General features: G+C 46.8%; 1 protein-coding gene across 1 annotated transcript; it reads right to left on the bottom strand.

The window, feature by feature from the left end:
• Positions 1 to 2,469: 2,469 nt before the first annotated feature.
• LOC119403511 (putative nuclease HARBI1) lies at positions 2,470 to 6,818 on the bottom strand. Its single transcript, XM_049418353.1, has 5 exons — positions 6,224 to 6,818; positions 5,400 to 5,539; positions 5,166 to 5,221; positions 4,473 to 4,950; positions 2,470 to 2,815 (listed from the first exon to the last, which is right to left on the bottom strand). Exons 1-5 carry the CDS (start codon positions 6,773 to 6,775, stop codon positions 2,470 to 2,472), a joined length of 1,572 nt encoding a protein of 523 aa, XP_049274310.1. The 5' UTR covers positions 6,776 to 6,818.
• Between the last annotated feature and the right edge of the window lie 7,931 nt (positions 6,819 to 14,749).

Below are 14,749 nucleotides of genomic sequence, written 5' to 3'. Positions count from 1 at the left end.
TCTAGTTCTGATTTTCTGGCCACAAGTTCGGCCAAATAAACAGTTTCATCCTGGGAGGCGATCGGAGATCTGTTCGTTCTGCGTTCGTTCTCCGGGTAGCTGACGTCACAGGAGCGGGCGGGGTCAGCTCTCTCTCGCCGAAAACCACCGAGAGAAAGAGGACAGCCAATCGTCAAGCGGCGAGCTTTCCGGAAGTAGACGCGCATCGTTTGGGGGACCGTATACTTGAAAACGAAGTGTTTCTCGTCTTCTAATAAATGCGATTGTTATACTAAAAGGTATTGTTTTTCCTTCTCAAGCTCAAACACTCTCTGAAATTGCAATAAATTTGAGTACTGACATTTATTAATGTTAGTTTTCCGGATGCTGTCGCTAGGTGGTGTCGCGAACCAAAAAACAAAGAGAAAACTAGCGGGTAGCGCAGTTTTCAAAATGTCGTCGCGCAGGCGAAACGTGTGTGGTCCGTCCGGTCCGCGGGTGTCCGACCGCCAACGCGAGCTCCTGCTGGCGTTTATGGAAGAGCACCCCCAGGTCGCGACGCCCTCGTTCCCCTTGGACTCCTCCTTCACCCGCGAAGTCCGGGACGACCTCTGGAAGCAGCTGAAAACGCTGCTCAACGAGGCCGGCCCGGCGGTAAGGTCTGTCGCTCAGTGGCAGGCCTTCTGGCGTAAGGAGAAGTTTAATGCGGAACAAGAGCTCATCCGCCTGCGCGAACAGCAGAGGTGAGTGCAAGCACTGTTATATCTCAGTGGGTCATTTTACACTTCCTGTTTGTGCTTTACAGGGGCACCGGAGGCGGCCAGGTGACGGGCTACCGTGGTCGCATCCTCCAGCTGACCGGGACCTCACGGATAGACGGTGCGAGGGGCCCCGTCTTTGAGCGGTCGGAAGCGGTAATAAGCACTGCTTTGGAATGTCATTGTTACTTCTTTGCTGCGAACTAGTGTGCTCATTAGCTTCTAGAAATTACGCGCAGTTTTTTACTTTTTGAAAAAATTTCGAGTGGATCATTCGGCCTCTGCTGTGGTTGAGATACTAACATGTTGCGCCGTCCAGAACAGTGTGCGAGGCAGTTACATTCACGGTGATCACGAAAGAACAGTCACGAACTGTATTTTGAAGCTCATTAAAGGACTGTACGTGTTCCAAATCATTTCTCAGACCCTGCAGTCGACTGAGGGGCATGGCCAGTGGGTTTGCCTTCTCTTCTCCCCAAAGTTTCAGTGGCATAGTATGGCACTGTTGAAACAGCCGTTAAAGAAGCATCATTGTTATGCTAATTGCAGCATAAGTACATGTTAGCACAATACTCACGAATGTTTGTGCCTCTCGGTTGCTGCACTGTTGGCGTTACTGGAGACAAGATTGCAATGTAGCCTTTGTTTAATGTATGCTTACAGTTGGTTCCCCCAGAGCAGAGCCTGCAGGCTCGTGCGCTCTCTGGGGACTTCCGCCGCCCTCAGCCGTTGCCTGCACCGCCAAGGGTCTCGGTCGGGGACAGGCCGGGAACCAGCGGCTTGCAGGTGAACTTTCACACCTTGCACTTTATGTTTGTTATTGCACTCAATGTGTCACTAAAGGAACTTCTTACTATAACAGGCCTTCGTGAGCTCTGCTCCGGCTGCCGCTGGTGTGGCCGAGGAGGATGCGGCCCCAGCGTGTAAGTTTGATGTTTTCCTATTAACAGTATAAGTCGTTTAATAAGATAATCCATTTCAGAGCTTTAAAACACTTGTTCCATTGGTGTCTGCTGTGAAGTAAAGTAATGTTTTTGTTTTCAGTACCCCAGCGCCAACCGCGGAGGCGCCAGCCATCAGCCGTCCGCGCCGTGCTACCGGGTTTAATGGAGCAGCAGCAGCAGACCAACACGGTTCGTGAATACCAACTTCATTAACTGCAGATGATATTACAGGCTCATAGGTGATGCTCATGCGTGCAGGTGTATGTTAGTACTACAGAAGGGTTGAAGGTAAGCTAATTGTTTACTGTCAGACTGAACAAGCAGGTATCCTGCTTTGTAGTTAAGGTGAAACAGTAAATTTACATGAAGAATGTGTAACGTCTCGAGATGGTTCCCTGTAGTGTCATATGCTTCTAAAGCATTATATATGAAAATGTGCTATTGCCTCAGGTTCTGTACAAAAAACGAACTTATGTAACTTATCATACACTAATGCACATTTTGCACCTGTGTCGCATCTGCTTGCTGCATGTTTTGCATACTGCAGCAAGTGAGGTTCGGAAGGAGGTTGTGATTATGTCGGTCACCTCGTAAGGCCGAGCAACGGTTGTGTAGCCCTGAAAAGGGCTGTTTGGTTTCTTCTCGTGCAGAGGTGGTTGGAGGTGCGAGATGCGTTTGATGAGTTGAGCAAAAATGAATTCCGGCACCGTTTCGGTCTGTCCAAACGAAGTGCATTGGTTGTGCGGTGAACCGGCACCATTCATGGATGCCGTTGGGCCAGTGGATTTTCAACAAAGAGGAAATTGTTGTGCACACTGAGACTCTTCACAAACAGAAGCTTCCAGCGAAGAGTCCATAGTGAGAAATGCATGGATGATAATGGCAACACATTTCTTGGTTTCCAGCTCCTGGCACAGCTGCGCGATGTTGGCGATCGGCAGGCCGCGGCGCTGGAGCAGCTCGCTGAGAACACCAGGCGGCAGGGCGAGGCACTGCAGCAGCTCGCTGACGAGGCCAGGCGTCATCGAGCGGCCGCTGAACGTCAGGCTCGGAGTCTTGATGACGTCGCGGGCGAGCTGCAGGGCATCGGTGCCCTCGTCCGGGCCCTCACTGCAGCGCTCCAACGGCAGCCACCTGCGCCATAATTTGTCTTTTGCCGGGGGGGTTTTTTTATCCTATGTATTCTTTTTCTTTCCCTGCATATCACAAGCTGTGATATGTAGGTTTGTTACTGCAGTGCCCTGTGTTTTTTTTATGTATTTCTGTTCATTTCATACCACGAGCTGTGATATTTTGTCTTACGTATTCTTTTTTTTCTTTCCCTACATAACAAACCTACATACCACAAGCTGTGGTATGTAGGATTGTTACTGCAGTGCCCTGTGTTTTTATTTTATATATTATTTCTGTTCATTTCATACCACAAGCTGTGATATGTTGGTTTCTTTTTGAAGCACCCTGCAAATGTTCTCTGTAAATTTTCTTTTCCTGTATATGAGAAGCACGGATGTGCTGTTTTATTGTACATAGCACAGTGCAGTTGCAGTGGTGACTCGTGTCACGCCACGTCATTGTCTCTTCAATCTCATCATGTGAGGTTATACATTCAGCAGTTTTGTAGTAAATGAGCATAGCGCAATGAGATTGCATTTAGAATCATGTTTTTGCAATGTGATTTTTTAAATCTCAACATACGATGTAATGCAATAAGAAATTTTGTAATATATGCTCACAGTGTAGTGTATTTTTATATTTACAGTCTGCAGTAAGTGTTTTCTAGTCAGTTTGATACATCCGGATTGCAGCTCGATTTTTTTGCACCTTTTTGCGAGCTTTATACATGCCATAAAATGGAAAAGCGATGCTGATATCCGCAAAGTTGGTGATATTAATATTGCCGAAGATGGGGAAAAAGCGTTACGTCTCCGCTCTGATCAACATCCCAAGAAGCATGCACTGTATGATTCTTAGGAACAAGACTGACAATAGGGCCAAGGCAGACTAGATGCTTTCAGCGCCTGACGAGTACACACAGCTGTCATTTACATCCACACCATGTCCTCATGTGTACAACCCACCCTTGCATATAACAGTGCATCGCTGACTCTAAACCATGCAAAATGCAAAACAAAAAAGATCCCTACGCAGTGCCGTGACGGCGTCTTTCTAATATTATTGCAAAGCAGTTCCGTGAAGCCAACGTACCACTTAGGAGGCAATAAATTCTCCAACAGTTTTGTGTCGAATAGCTCAATATATCGAACCAGTTATAGTCTTTTAGTCAATTCGATATATGTGGGTTCAACTGTACTTTGTTTTCATGTACTGCAATGACTTTTGTGTTGCAAAGTGCACGTGTTGATGCAAAGTAGCTTTATTTTGCCTTATATGTGCATTACTTGTTATATGTCTTGTGAATGTTTACTTCATGTGTAAAAGCACAATCCTTGTTTCAGTAAAATTAGCCCCTGTTGCTGCGCTGGTTGAGGCTGCCTTTTCAGGTTACCACTTTGGCTGTGAATGTCATCATGTGCCATTTACAGTTGAGCTCTCACTTGTGCTTACTGTGAAGCACCATATTGTGACAAGCTGGTCAAAGTATTTCATTCAGATGGCATTGCTTGGCAAAGGGGTCATTCATTGTAAAGACAACCCTGTTTCATTAAAAATGTTGCAGCAAGTTGTCAATGTTGTTTCATTAAAAGAGTGCATTAAAATAAAGCGAGCTTTCCTTCAACATACCAGTGACTAACATAAGGAACAAAGAGAAACACGCACCACGCAACGCTGCCGAGGTCGTTGCAGGCTGCTGCGTACCCTACGCAGGTGCGCAGCATGTGGGGTCCGCGGTCCACGGAACAGGTTGACCACGCGGCTGCGCTGCTGCTGGCCCTTGAGATGCAACAGCCGTGGTGCTGGACCTTGTTCTTGTGGCGGCGATGGCTCATCAGCTGCTGGTGGCACCTCAGAGTCGTCATCGTCGTCTGTGTCGTCATCGTCCCCTTCAGGAGCAGGCTCACGTGCCGCCATTGCAATGTTGTGAAGAGCTGCGCAAGCAGCAATGATGGTGGCTGCTTTGTCGGGGTTGTAGAGCAGAGTCCGGTAACGCTGCAAGCAGCGGAACCTGCTCTTTAGGACCCCGATGCACCTCTCCACAACATTGCGCATGGTGGTGTGGGCCTTGTTGTACTCGCTCTCAGGGGTGCCACTAGCTGGACGTCCGAGCACTGGCGTCATGAGCCACGGTTCCAAAGGATAGCCGGAGTCTCCTGCTCAAGGGCAGCATGACAGCTGTAGTTATAGTGTCACCTGGCAGTGATACTGACGAAGGCAGCAGTCAGTGTGTTCAAGACTAAACTTTTTTTATTTGGATGAATTTGTGCCCAAAAATGAAAATACAATGTGAAAGCAGCATGAGCAACTGTGAGCCGTCAAGTAATCTGAACATCAGCAGAATGCGTCTTTAATAAAGCAGTTATAGAACCTTCCAACGTTATCGCTGGTGCTTGCATAAGCTCTCGAAACTTGACTGTTTGCGTTCTGCGTGTGATCACAACAGATTGATCAAAAAAAAAAAGATCACGAAGAAGCTTTCCAGACATTGAGGCACTCTGCACCAAGCATTAACAATTGGTGTGGCTGAAACATGAATACATCAATATAAGGCAATAAACGAACGTGGAAATATCGTCTTGATTGTGGCAAAGATTGCCAGCACCTATCAAGCAAGCATTCGCCAAGCCGCAGTTCAGCTCCCACGTGCCGCCGAAGAGAGCTCCTCCGCCACACCCACGAGTCATGGCACGACCCCGGGAAACATGGATTGATATCCAGAATCCAGAGGTCGGCATCACAGGTCTGCGGAATTTAATTGAGCCAAAATTGTAGTCACAAAAGGCCTCGCAAAAGCTGTTATGTTAATATAACTACATATGCCTGCATTGTTACCTGCCATTCAAACATAGCTATGGACACATCGTCGACAAGATAGGACTTATACCATAAGCGCTAACACATTCACTTGGCTTGATCAAGACAGTGAGAAATGGTATATAGTCTGCATGCTTATTGTTTGGACCAACCCAGCTTCTGGCCACAGCAGGCTTTACCCCAAATTACCACTGTATGTTTAAGCAACTGTATCACAAACTACTTAGAGCATAAAAAGACTCGCGAGTGAAAAAGGGTGATGAAACAATACGTTGTTAATTAAAGCAACGCCCATCACGACAATCAACAATGAGAACACACATTATGCATGGAGCGCTACTCTCAAGAAATACACATCGAGAATCATGGTTCAGGGTACATTTGGCGATCGATCAGCGATAATTTTATGCACTGTCGAGGCCACTGAAGCACAGCGAACAGCGCGTCGCAAGATTTCATCGCTTATACTAAGCGAGGTGCCCCGAGACGAATCCATTACCGTTCTGGATAGTCGATTCAAAATCCCGCTCCCAGAACACTGTCGCAAGTCTCAGTAAAGCGGAAAACTAAAAATGAAACGATTCGCTACGCTTACAATGCATGAATACTCACGATCATGGTGTTCAAGGCGTAGAAGCCCTTCCGCGACATGTAATTCGCCGTGTCGCCGGGGCTCAGGCCGTGGGGCTTCTGGATGGCGATGAGCGTGCCGTCGACGCACCCCAGCACACCGGGAATCCTCCCGAGCCGAGCGAACGACGCCTTTGTTCGCTCCTTCGCTTGTGATGTTTCGGGAAACGCCACCCACCGTTTTTGTCCGCCAACGACAGCGATGGCGTGTGCCACCTCGTGGACCGTGTCGCTGACGGACGGCTGCGACAGGCCGATGAACTCCTCACTGCCGACAGTTCGCTGGAAGCAGCCGGTCGCGAAAAATCTCAGCGCACACAACACCTTCCGCTTCGTTGAAATTCCACTGGCTCGTCGGCACCCGATGATGGGGTCCAGTTCGCCGCACAACCAACGTACCGTTCGTTTCGAGAAACGAAAACGACGCCGGAATTCACACTCGCTCAACTCTTCAAAAGCATTCCGCACCTCCAACACCTCTTCCTCTTCGTCGAGAATCGCCAACGCTGCGACAACACCCGCGGCGAGCGCCATTTTCTCGAAAACTACGCCGTTGCGGCAGCCGAAGCCGCCGTATCAATCCAATCTACGCCGTGAAAAGCCGCCGTGAAAAGCCGTTGTAGCAGACGAAATTTTCATTATGACGCGGCATGACGTCACCAAAAAAGAAAACCTCAAACAAAAAAAGAATTGGCAACACCCCCCGGCCTTGAGTGGCATCTCCCGCTTCAGCCAATCAGCGCGCTTGTTCTCTCCCAGGAGAACGAACAAGCAGAACGAACAGATCTCCGATCGCCCCTCTGCAAACGCCGACTGCTGTCTTCGTCGACGTCACGACCACGTGACAATATCGACGCAAGTGATAAGTAGTCAGTCTTGCCACGCACTCTTATTTCTTTATTTTGATGTGATCGCGTTTCATCCACAAAAACTGTTAGTATTCCTCGGCGCAGGCCACGCCGCACTGTTTGGGAACCTTCGAGAGTGCACCATGTTGTTCTGTTAACCCTTTAAGATGCCACCTATGAAGAACTGTCAGTAAATGTGTCGATACAATGTTATTTCCAGGCAATCGACATAATGCAACAAAACTAAAGTCATAATAGGTTCATTTATGTGTGTTACAGTAATAACTCCCAATTACTTTGTAATTCATTATCAATTTATTTTTTCACCATTCATGCTTTGTTTTTGCATAAATCGATGAAATCTCAGGCTAGAAATACTGTGCGAATTCGTTTTCGCTTATGTACACGCTGAGCAAAGAAAAATTATACCTTGGACGTTGGTCGCGGGAAGAGGCACGTCGGACGACTCCTCGAATCTTGGTATATATCAAGCTAGTGAACGGGCCGTGAGCGTGGCATGTAAATCATGCCATACATGACATGCAAGTGATAATTTTGATGCTACCACCTGTCAAATACGTTCGTCATTCAAAAATATCTCGTCATACCAATTTGGGTATATATCTGTTTAATGAAATGGTCGCGAGCGCCCCGAGACCACGTCATGTAAGTCATGTTGTACATGACATGCGTGTCATGATTTGCACGTTAGGACCAGTCACTTACGTCATCATAAACTCGTGTCGCGCTATACAAAATGTGGTGTCTATAAAATTAACGAACCGGCCGCAAGAGCACCCAGAGAGTGGAGGGTAAATCATTTCGGTTCTTGCACGTTACGATTTTCATGCTATGGCCTGTGATACTCGACATGCAGTGATGTTATGTCACACCAATTTTGGCATACATCCCGTTAACAAAACAGCCAGGAGAGCAGAAAGTCGTAGGCGGCTAGATAGATAGATAGATAGATAGATAGATAGATAGATAGATAGATAGATAGATAGATAGATAGATAGATAGATAGATAGATAGATAGATAGATAGATAGATAGATAGATAGATAGATAGATAGATAGATAGATAGATAGATAGATACGTTTAATATCGCAGAAGTTCGCTAAGAAATGCTTCGCATTTATATGCCGCTTAAAATAGCAAAAAGCGCTTTTCTTGATTTCCGACGGTTTCCGCAACCAAAAGCACAGCACCCAGGCATTCTTCGATGCCTTGCCAGGCTTGCAATTAAGCGTCAAAGCCATACAGGTTGTCACAAAGTTCCTGCACGCTTTTCTCAAGCTATAAAAACAATCGCGCTCCGAAGCGCAGTGTGTCAGCGGCCGGGAGACACTAGCGAGGCGAGCGAGCTGGACCATTTATAAGGTGAAGCCGCCGAGAGCGCGCGGCGGCAAAGAGAAAAGGAATGCAGTGCTTCCCCCGCTGTAGTGGTTTTAACGGAGACCAGCGACGACGGCGACGGCGGTGGCGGACAACTAGAGCGCCAAAATGAGCTGTTGTGATCTTGTGATAGCTTCCGCTGTAAAAGAATAAGGATGAGCTAGCACGTAAGGTTAACTTCACAAAGCGAAAGGCAGTGAGCCCGTGTAAAGAGAAAACTATTTATTGCAGTAGGGATAATATGGATACTATAGGTGCGATTGTGCCGTTGCCATCGCCTTTACATTGTATTATTTCCGTGTGCGATAACACTGCCCCGCGCCTCATATGTTGTATGCGCCAGTGAAAACGTAAGAGGGCAGCCGACTATCGAGCGGAGAGAAAAAGCGCTGGCCATCTTCATTCGAACGAAAGGCCAATGAGGGCCGCCACAGCGGCGGAGGGAAGCTACGTCGCTCCGCCATGAACTGCGTACTTTAGACGGCCGGAAGCAGTGGTGCGCTTCTTCTCTTTATAGGTATCAGCAGACGGCTCATACCTTTGTACAGGCTAGGTTCTCACCCCTCAGCCCACGTTGAGGCGATAGACCGCACAAAGATGGTTTCGCTCGCTGCGGCGGCTGCGTGTCCTTATGCCAGAATTCTGTAGAGTTATACCAAATAGGACACTGAAGGTGTTGGCTGCTAGCTTTACTTCGTATAACATATCAATTTGTTGCCATCGCATTTATTGATCCGTCCTTGCGGCGAAACTGCGCCTTTATTAAAACTCACAGGGTGCATTATGAATTTGCATAGGACGACTCGAAGTTGAAGGCCTTCTTCTTTTAGCGGCTGAGCTGTTTCGGCTCGCTGTAACTTCCGTGTCGGAAACAGGAATGGTCATCGTCATGATCCGGCAGGCGCTCTCTTCGTCCTCTTTTCCATCGTCGTTGTCTTCATCTTCTGTTTTGCTCCTAGAACACGTGAGGCGATTTCTGCGGTGCGGGTCACAATAAAGATAGAGAACGATAGAGAGAGAGAGAAAGAAATAAATGTAGAAAAAGAAACAGACAACCTTCTTTGCGATGAAAAAATTTAGCAAGGCGGGATTCAAACCCGCGTTCCCACTATTGGAAGGCGAGCATCGTAACCATTCGGCTATCCAGACACGCTAGCTGAGCATAGCATTGACTTGTATGGTATAGTATAGCAAGGGGATGGGAAAGAAAGTGAGAGTGAGGAGGAGAGATGAGAAGAAGGTGGAGGGAAGAGAGTAAAGCATAGCGTTTAAAAACAAGAAAGAGTGAAAAAAAGCGAAAGTAAAAAAAATAGATCATCAGAAAAAACGAAAGAAAGAGAGAAAAGGAATGGAAAGACTAAACGATAGAAGTAAGAGGAAGAAAAGCGCGAGAAAGCGAAAGAGAGAAGGAAGAGTAAGAACGAAAAGAAAAAAAAGAGCGAGAAAGAGAGAGATAGAAAGTGAAGGTGACAAACAGAGAAGAAAGTGAGGAAGGGAAGAGAGGGTGAGGAGGAGAGATGTAAAGGTGAGGACGAGGAAAATGAGGGCGGGAACGAGTAAGCCTAGTACAAAAAGAAGGAGCAATGGAGACATATAGAAGCAAATGTAGGGACAGAAAGAAAGAATGAAATGCAGAGAATCAAGGAAGGATGTGGACGAAATAGAGGGAGAGAAAATATAGATATAGAGAAAGAGGAAGCAAGCGAGAAATAGAGAGAGAAAGAAAGCAAGGGAAGAAATAGACATAAAATAGAAAGAGCATGAAAGAGAAAGAATCAGAGTGAGAGAAACAAATAAATTGAATTCAAGAGATTAAAAAGATAGAATGAAAACAGAAAGAAGGAAAAAGACAATAGAAAGAAAAAAAACTAAAGAGATGCACTTCCTTCCGGCTTGCCACCACCAGTTCGACACTGCCCTAATTTTCTTCTCACTCGATGTATTATCATGTCCCTTCACCCCTGCGGAAGCTGTGCACCTGAAGTTGTTTTGCATTTGCCCCGTGATTGGCTCACATTTACCACTTATATTAATTACCGCTGCAAAATTTTCACTAGTACTACTTAACTCTACGATACTTATTATCAAGGATGTAGTCGAACCTAATTAAGGTCAAATAAGTATAACGAGCGCAAAATATACTTCTGTGTGCTTATTTATGCTCGAGTACGCCAGTGGTAATTTTTATCTTTGTGAGCTAGTATTCACTAGCCTCATTCGGAACTCTACTTGAATTACTTAGGTTTGAAATAATTATATTTAACTATGATTTGTTTATACCTACCACGGCTCCATTTATTTAGCTTAATTAGGGAAATTAGCAAAATTGTGCCACATGAAATATAAATATCTGCAGTAAGTTTTTTCGATATCACACTAGTTTAGTATGCCTAATTATATAGCCCTAATTAGTCCTAGTTATACTTCATTGAACTTAATAAGGCTCCGCTCAGTCAGGACTTATTAGCATCTTTCTGAGTTTGGCTTCTCTGGGCTCCTGGGGAATTCGACGTGAATTATCTGGTCTGAATCAGGTTTCCCTTATTTAGGACGTAATTGTGCTCGGCCCTAATTAGGTGATACTATGCTCAAGTACGCCTAATTGGGTTTGGTTATACTTGCCGGGACTCAACTGGCTCTCCAAAGCGTAACTTGGCTTGGCATGCCATCGGCTGACTAGGCTAGGTCAAATTAGATTACCTAAGTAAGCTTAATTTTGCTGGTCTTCGCTGTGTGATACAATGCTTAATGGGCTAATTTTAGATTTGGTTTAACTTAGCTTGGCTTCACTAGGGTCATGTAAGCTTAGCTTGGCTTAAGGCGGCAAAGGCAAGCTGGGCTCAGTTTTCTGGTGAAGCTGTGTGGCGTAACCAGAAAGCTTATTTATGCTTGGCTTTATTAGGATTTACTATGGTTGGCTATGCTGAATTAGGCTAAATAACGTTGTAAAAGGCGACGCACGCCAGGCTCTAAAGCCGGCCTCGCCGCAGCCGCTACGTAAAACAAAATCACGGATGCGATCAAGCAAAAAACGCACACCCGCTTGAGGTTTCTTTTAGATGCGAAGTATCTTAAGGCGGAGCTCAATCCGGTGGTGGTGGTGGTGGTGTGCGGTGTGACCTCCCTTACTGCGCATGCGCATACCCTCTCCACACAGCTACACTCCACGCACCCTCTCCCCTTCCCCTCTCCACTTTCCATCTCCCCTCCCATCTCCCATACCCCTCCCCCTTTCCCCTCTTCCTCTGAAACGCGGGCTAGACATGCCGAAATTCTCTGCTGTGTAACGCCGCGATGTGCTCGAGCGCATGCGCGCCCCCTCCTCTTCTCCCTCCTCTCCTACGCTGCCCCCTCTCGCCCGCCTGTAGACCGCGTTCCCCGCGCGCCCTGTGAGAATTAACGGCCAGGCTAGATGGAAGATACGACGCGCGTAGCGTCCCTCTTCACGTTCCACGACGCGAGGTCGTAGCATGCCCAACGAACGCCAACGGAACGCGATCGTGCAAGTGCTCCGGCTTCGCATCGCCTCATGGTCCCCTTTAGCGGGAGATGGTGTAATTTTTTCTACGGGCGCGATAACGACGTCAGACAAGGCGACATGAGAGGCCGCCTGATATGACGGGACACGCATGCGCACAGCTGCTCAGTGGTGCTCTCGACAGCTGGCGGCGCGCCGGCAGATGGCTTGTCGTTGCATTCTGCCACGTGATCCGGAGGTCCGTATACTTTTCCTCACACCTGTACATTGATATATGAGCCTGTACAATGTCTACCGGTGTTTGTCAGCTATGTCAGAATTTGACATTGACGGACCCACGATGACGCCTTGTGGCCCATATCTATCCTCACGACTAGCGTCAATGATCCAAATTAAACATTCGTGGTATTCATTCTGAAAGTCTGCGCTCGCAAACACGGACGCAAGAAAGGAGTCAGGACACCACAAACGCCGAAGCTTGTGGTGTCTCGACTTCTTTGTTGTGTCCGTGTTTGCACGCCCAGTCTTTTAGAATTAATACTTGCCAACTGGCTCTCCTTTCTGTTATTCTAATCGTTGTAGCAGCTGTAGAAGTTAATATACACCTGGACACAGGATGTGATGAATCCCGAGCAAAGATGACATCAACTTGTACATAATAAACAGTGGTACTCGATATACACACTTTCAAACGGTGGTCGTCTCAGGAGAGGAACGGAAAGTTGTGCGCTCCCCAGTAATGGGATACATAAGCCTGCGCTCATGCATAGACTTATGCATACACTAGCACAGAGCGCTTCAGGAACAGGATAGGCACAGTTTGTACCTTGAGCAGTGAACGCGAAAACGCGTTCCGCTTCCTGTTGACGTCTGTCTCGCAGCACCAAAGCGCTCACTTGAGCCACATTCACCTTTCGACGTCGATGCGTTTCTACGGCGTTATTGCAGGAGTTTTATTACTCGGTACCATCGCATTCGAAGCATTGGCCCTGGAGAAACACCGTTGGTGCACGTGGAAGCTTCACTGCTATGGCGACTGCACAAGCGCTTACTATCGGCGCTCATTAGAGCATGATGCAGCACTTCAATTTACCACTCCTATACGGTGACACCGCCCCGCCAACCGTGAACCCTGTGTCAGGGAAGAGGTTTGAAAGATAAAAGGCGATTTTGGAAAGCATCATGCATGCGTATCGGTAGCACAGTGAGTAGAGCGCCCGGCACTTTTCATAGCGGAGGGGAGAGGTCGTGAGTTCGATTCCCATGTGTTCCGCGGCAACCGTACTTTTCCGTCTACTTTTGCTGTATCTATCTTTCTCTCTCGTTCTTGCGCTACCCATGCTTTTAACACGAAAGTGTTCTATGCCGGGTTCCACCAGGACATTACTGAAATCATTTCAGTCACTGATATGACTCATATAATGCACACCAACAGATGACAAGAAAAACCACATGTTTTGCTTATTTGAATGACCTGGGAGTCGGGCGTCCTACCCACTGCGCTGCCGACACTCATGCACAAAGGTTCACAAACAGGCCTTATGTCTCTCACACATCCTTTTCACAGTGATCTTGGTAGGTGCGGTGTCGCCGTCTCGGATCGGTGAAGTACTCCATGAGCACGCTAACTAGACTCGACAGGGGCGCTTCGATAGTTTCAGCTTTCGGTGCAGCGAGAGACACGCGCGGGACGCCTTCTCGCGTTCACAGCTCAAACTACGATCCCTACCTCTCGCGTTCCTGAAGAACTGTGGGGTATACGCGTGAGCTCATGCACCGGTTAAACTATTACTGGTGAGCGCACACGCTGGCGTTTCTCTGCTGAGATGGCGACGCTTTGAATGAGTGCATATTGAGTACCAGTGATATGTGCTTGTTGAGGTCGTATGGCACGGGATTCATCATATATTGTTTCCAGGTGTAGCTATATGTGTCCTCCTATCGGATGATGCATTCAGGTTGTGTTGGTGACAGCATAGCTTAGTTGAGCTACCACAAGGGTTCAACAATGATCTTTGGCCTTAGTCGTCGGGATGGAGATGTGTAATTTCACGTGGATTCATCCACGTCAAACGGTGCTGAAGCTGCCAAAGACCAATAGATATCCGAAAACTCTCATACATCAATGTATAATAAAGAATCAAATATACTCCTATGAAAAAGCAGGTTTCGTTATGTTATATCGATTCCTATGACGGAGGGATCAACCATGTTTTTATCTCTTTCTTTCTATCTTTCTTTCTCTTTCTCTCTGCTCCTCGCTTCCGCTTTCTCTCTATCTCATTCTCTCTCTCGCTCTCTATTTCTTCTTTCTATTTCTGTGTTTCTCTCTCGGTGTCTATTTCTCTTTCTATATTGATATTTTTTTATGACTCCTTTTTGTGTCTAGTTCTTTCTAAGTCTTTCTATCGTCTATTACTTTCTTTCTCTTTTCATCTTTTTTCTCTTCTCCTTCGTTCTTTCTCTCTATGTCTCTTTTTCGGTTCATTGTATATTGCATTCGCTCTCTCTCTTTATCTCTCTCGGTACTAGTTCTCGTAATAGCAAGGTGAGCTCTATTAAGCCTCGACGCAGTAACTGTCACTCTGAAGTCGCGATTGCCATGATTCAATTTAGTGTAGGAAATTTCTGTCGTGGTAGGGATTTCTGCCGCAATAATAGAATAACATCCGCAGAATCGTCCGGTTTTCACAAACGCGACCACTCTTCTGTTTAAACAAGCACAGTTGGGATGGTCGATTATTTTTACAATGAAGCCGTATATGTCTTAAGAGATGAGAAAAT

This window comes from Rhipicephalus sanguineus, chromosome 8 (genome assembly GCF_013339695.2).
Source record: "Rhipicephalus sanguineus isolate Rsan-2018 chromosome 8, BIME_Rsan_1.4, whole genome shotgun sequence".
Classification (NCBI taxonomy): domain Eukaryota; kingdom Metazoa; phylum Arthropoda; class Arachnida; order Ixodida; family Ixodidae; genus Rhipicephalus; species Rhipicephalus sanguineus.
The sequence above is the reverse complement of the archived record's forward strand: the minus strand, read 5'-3'. Positions and strand labels throughout refer to the sequence as shown.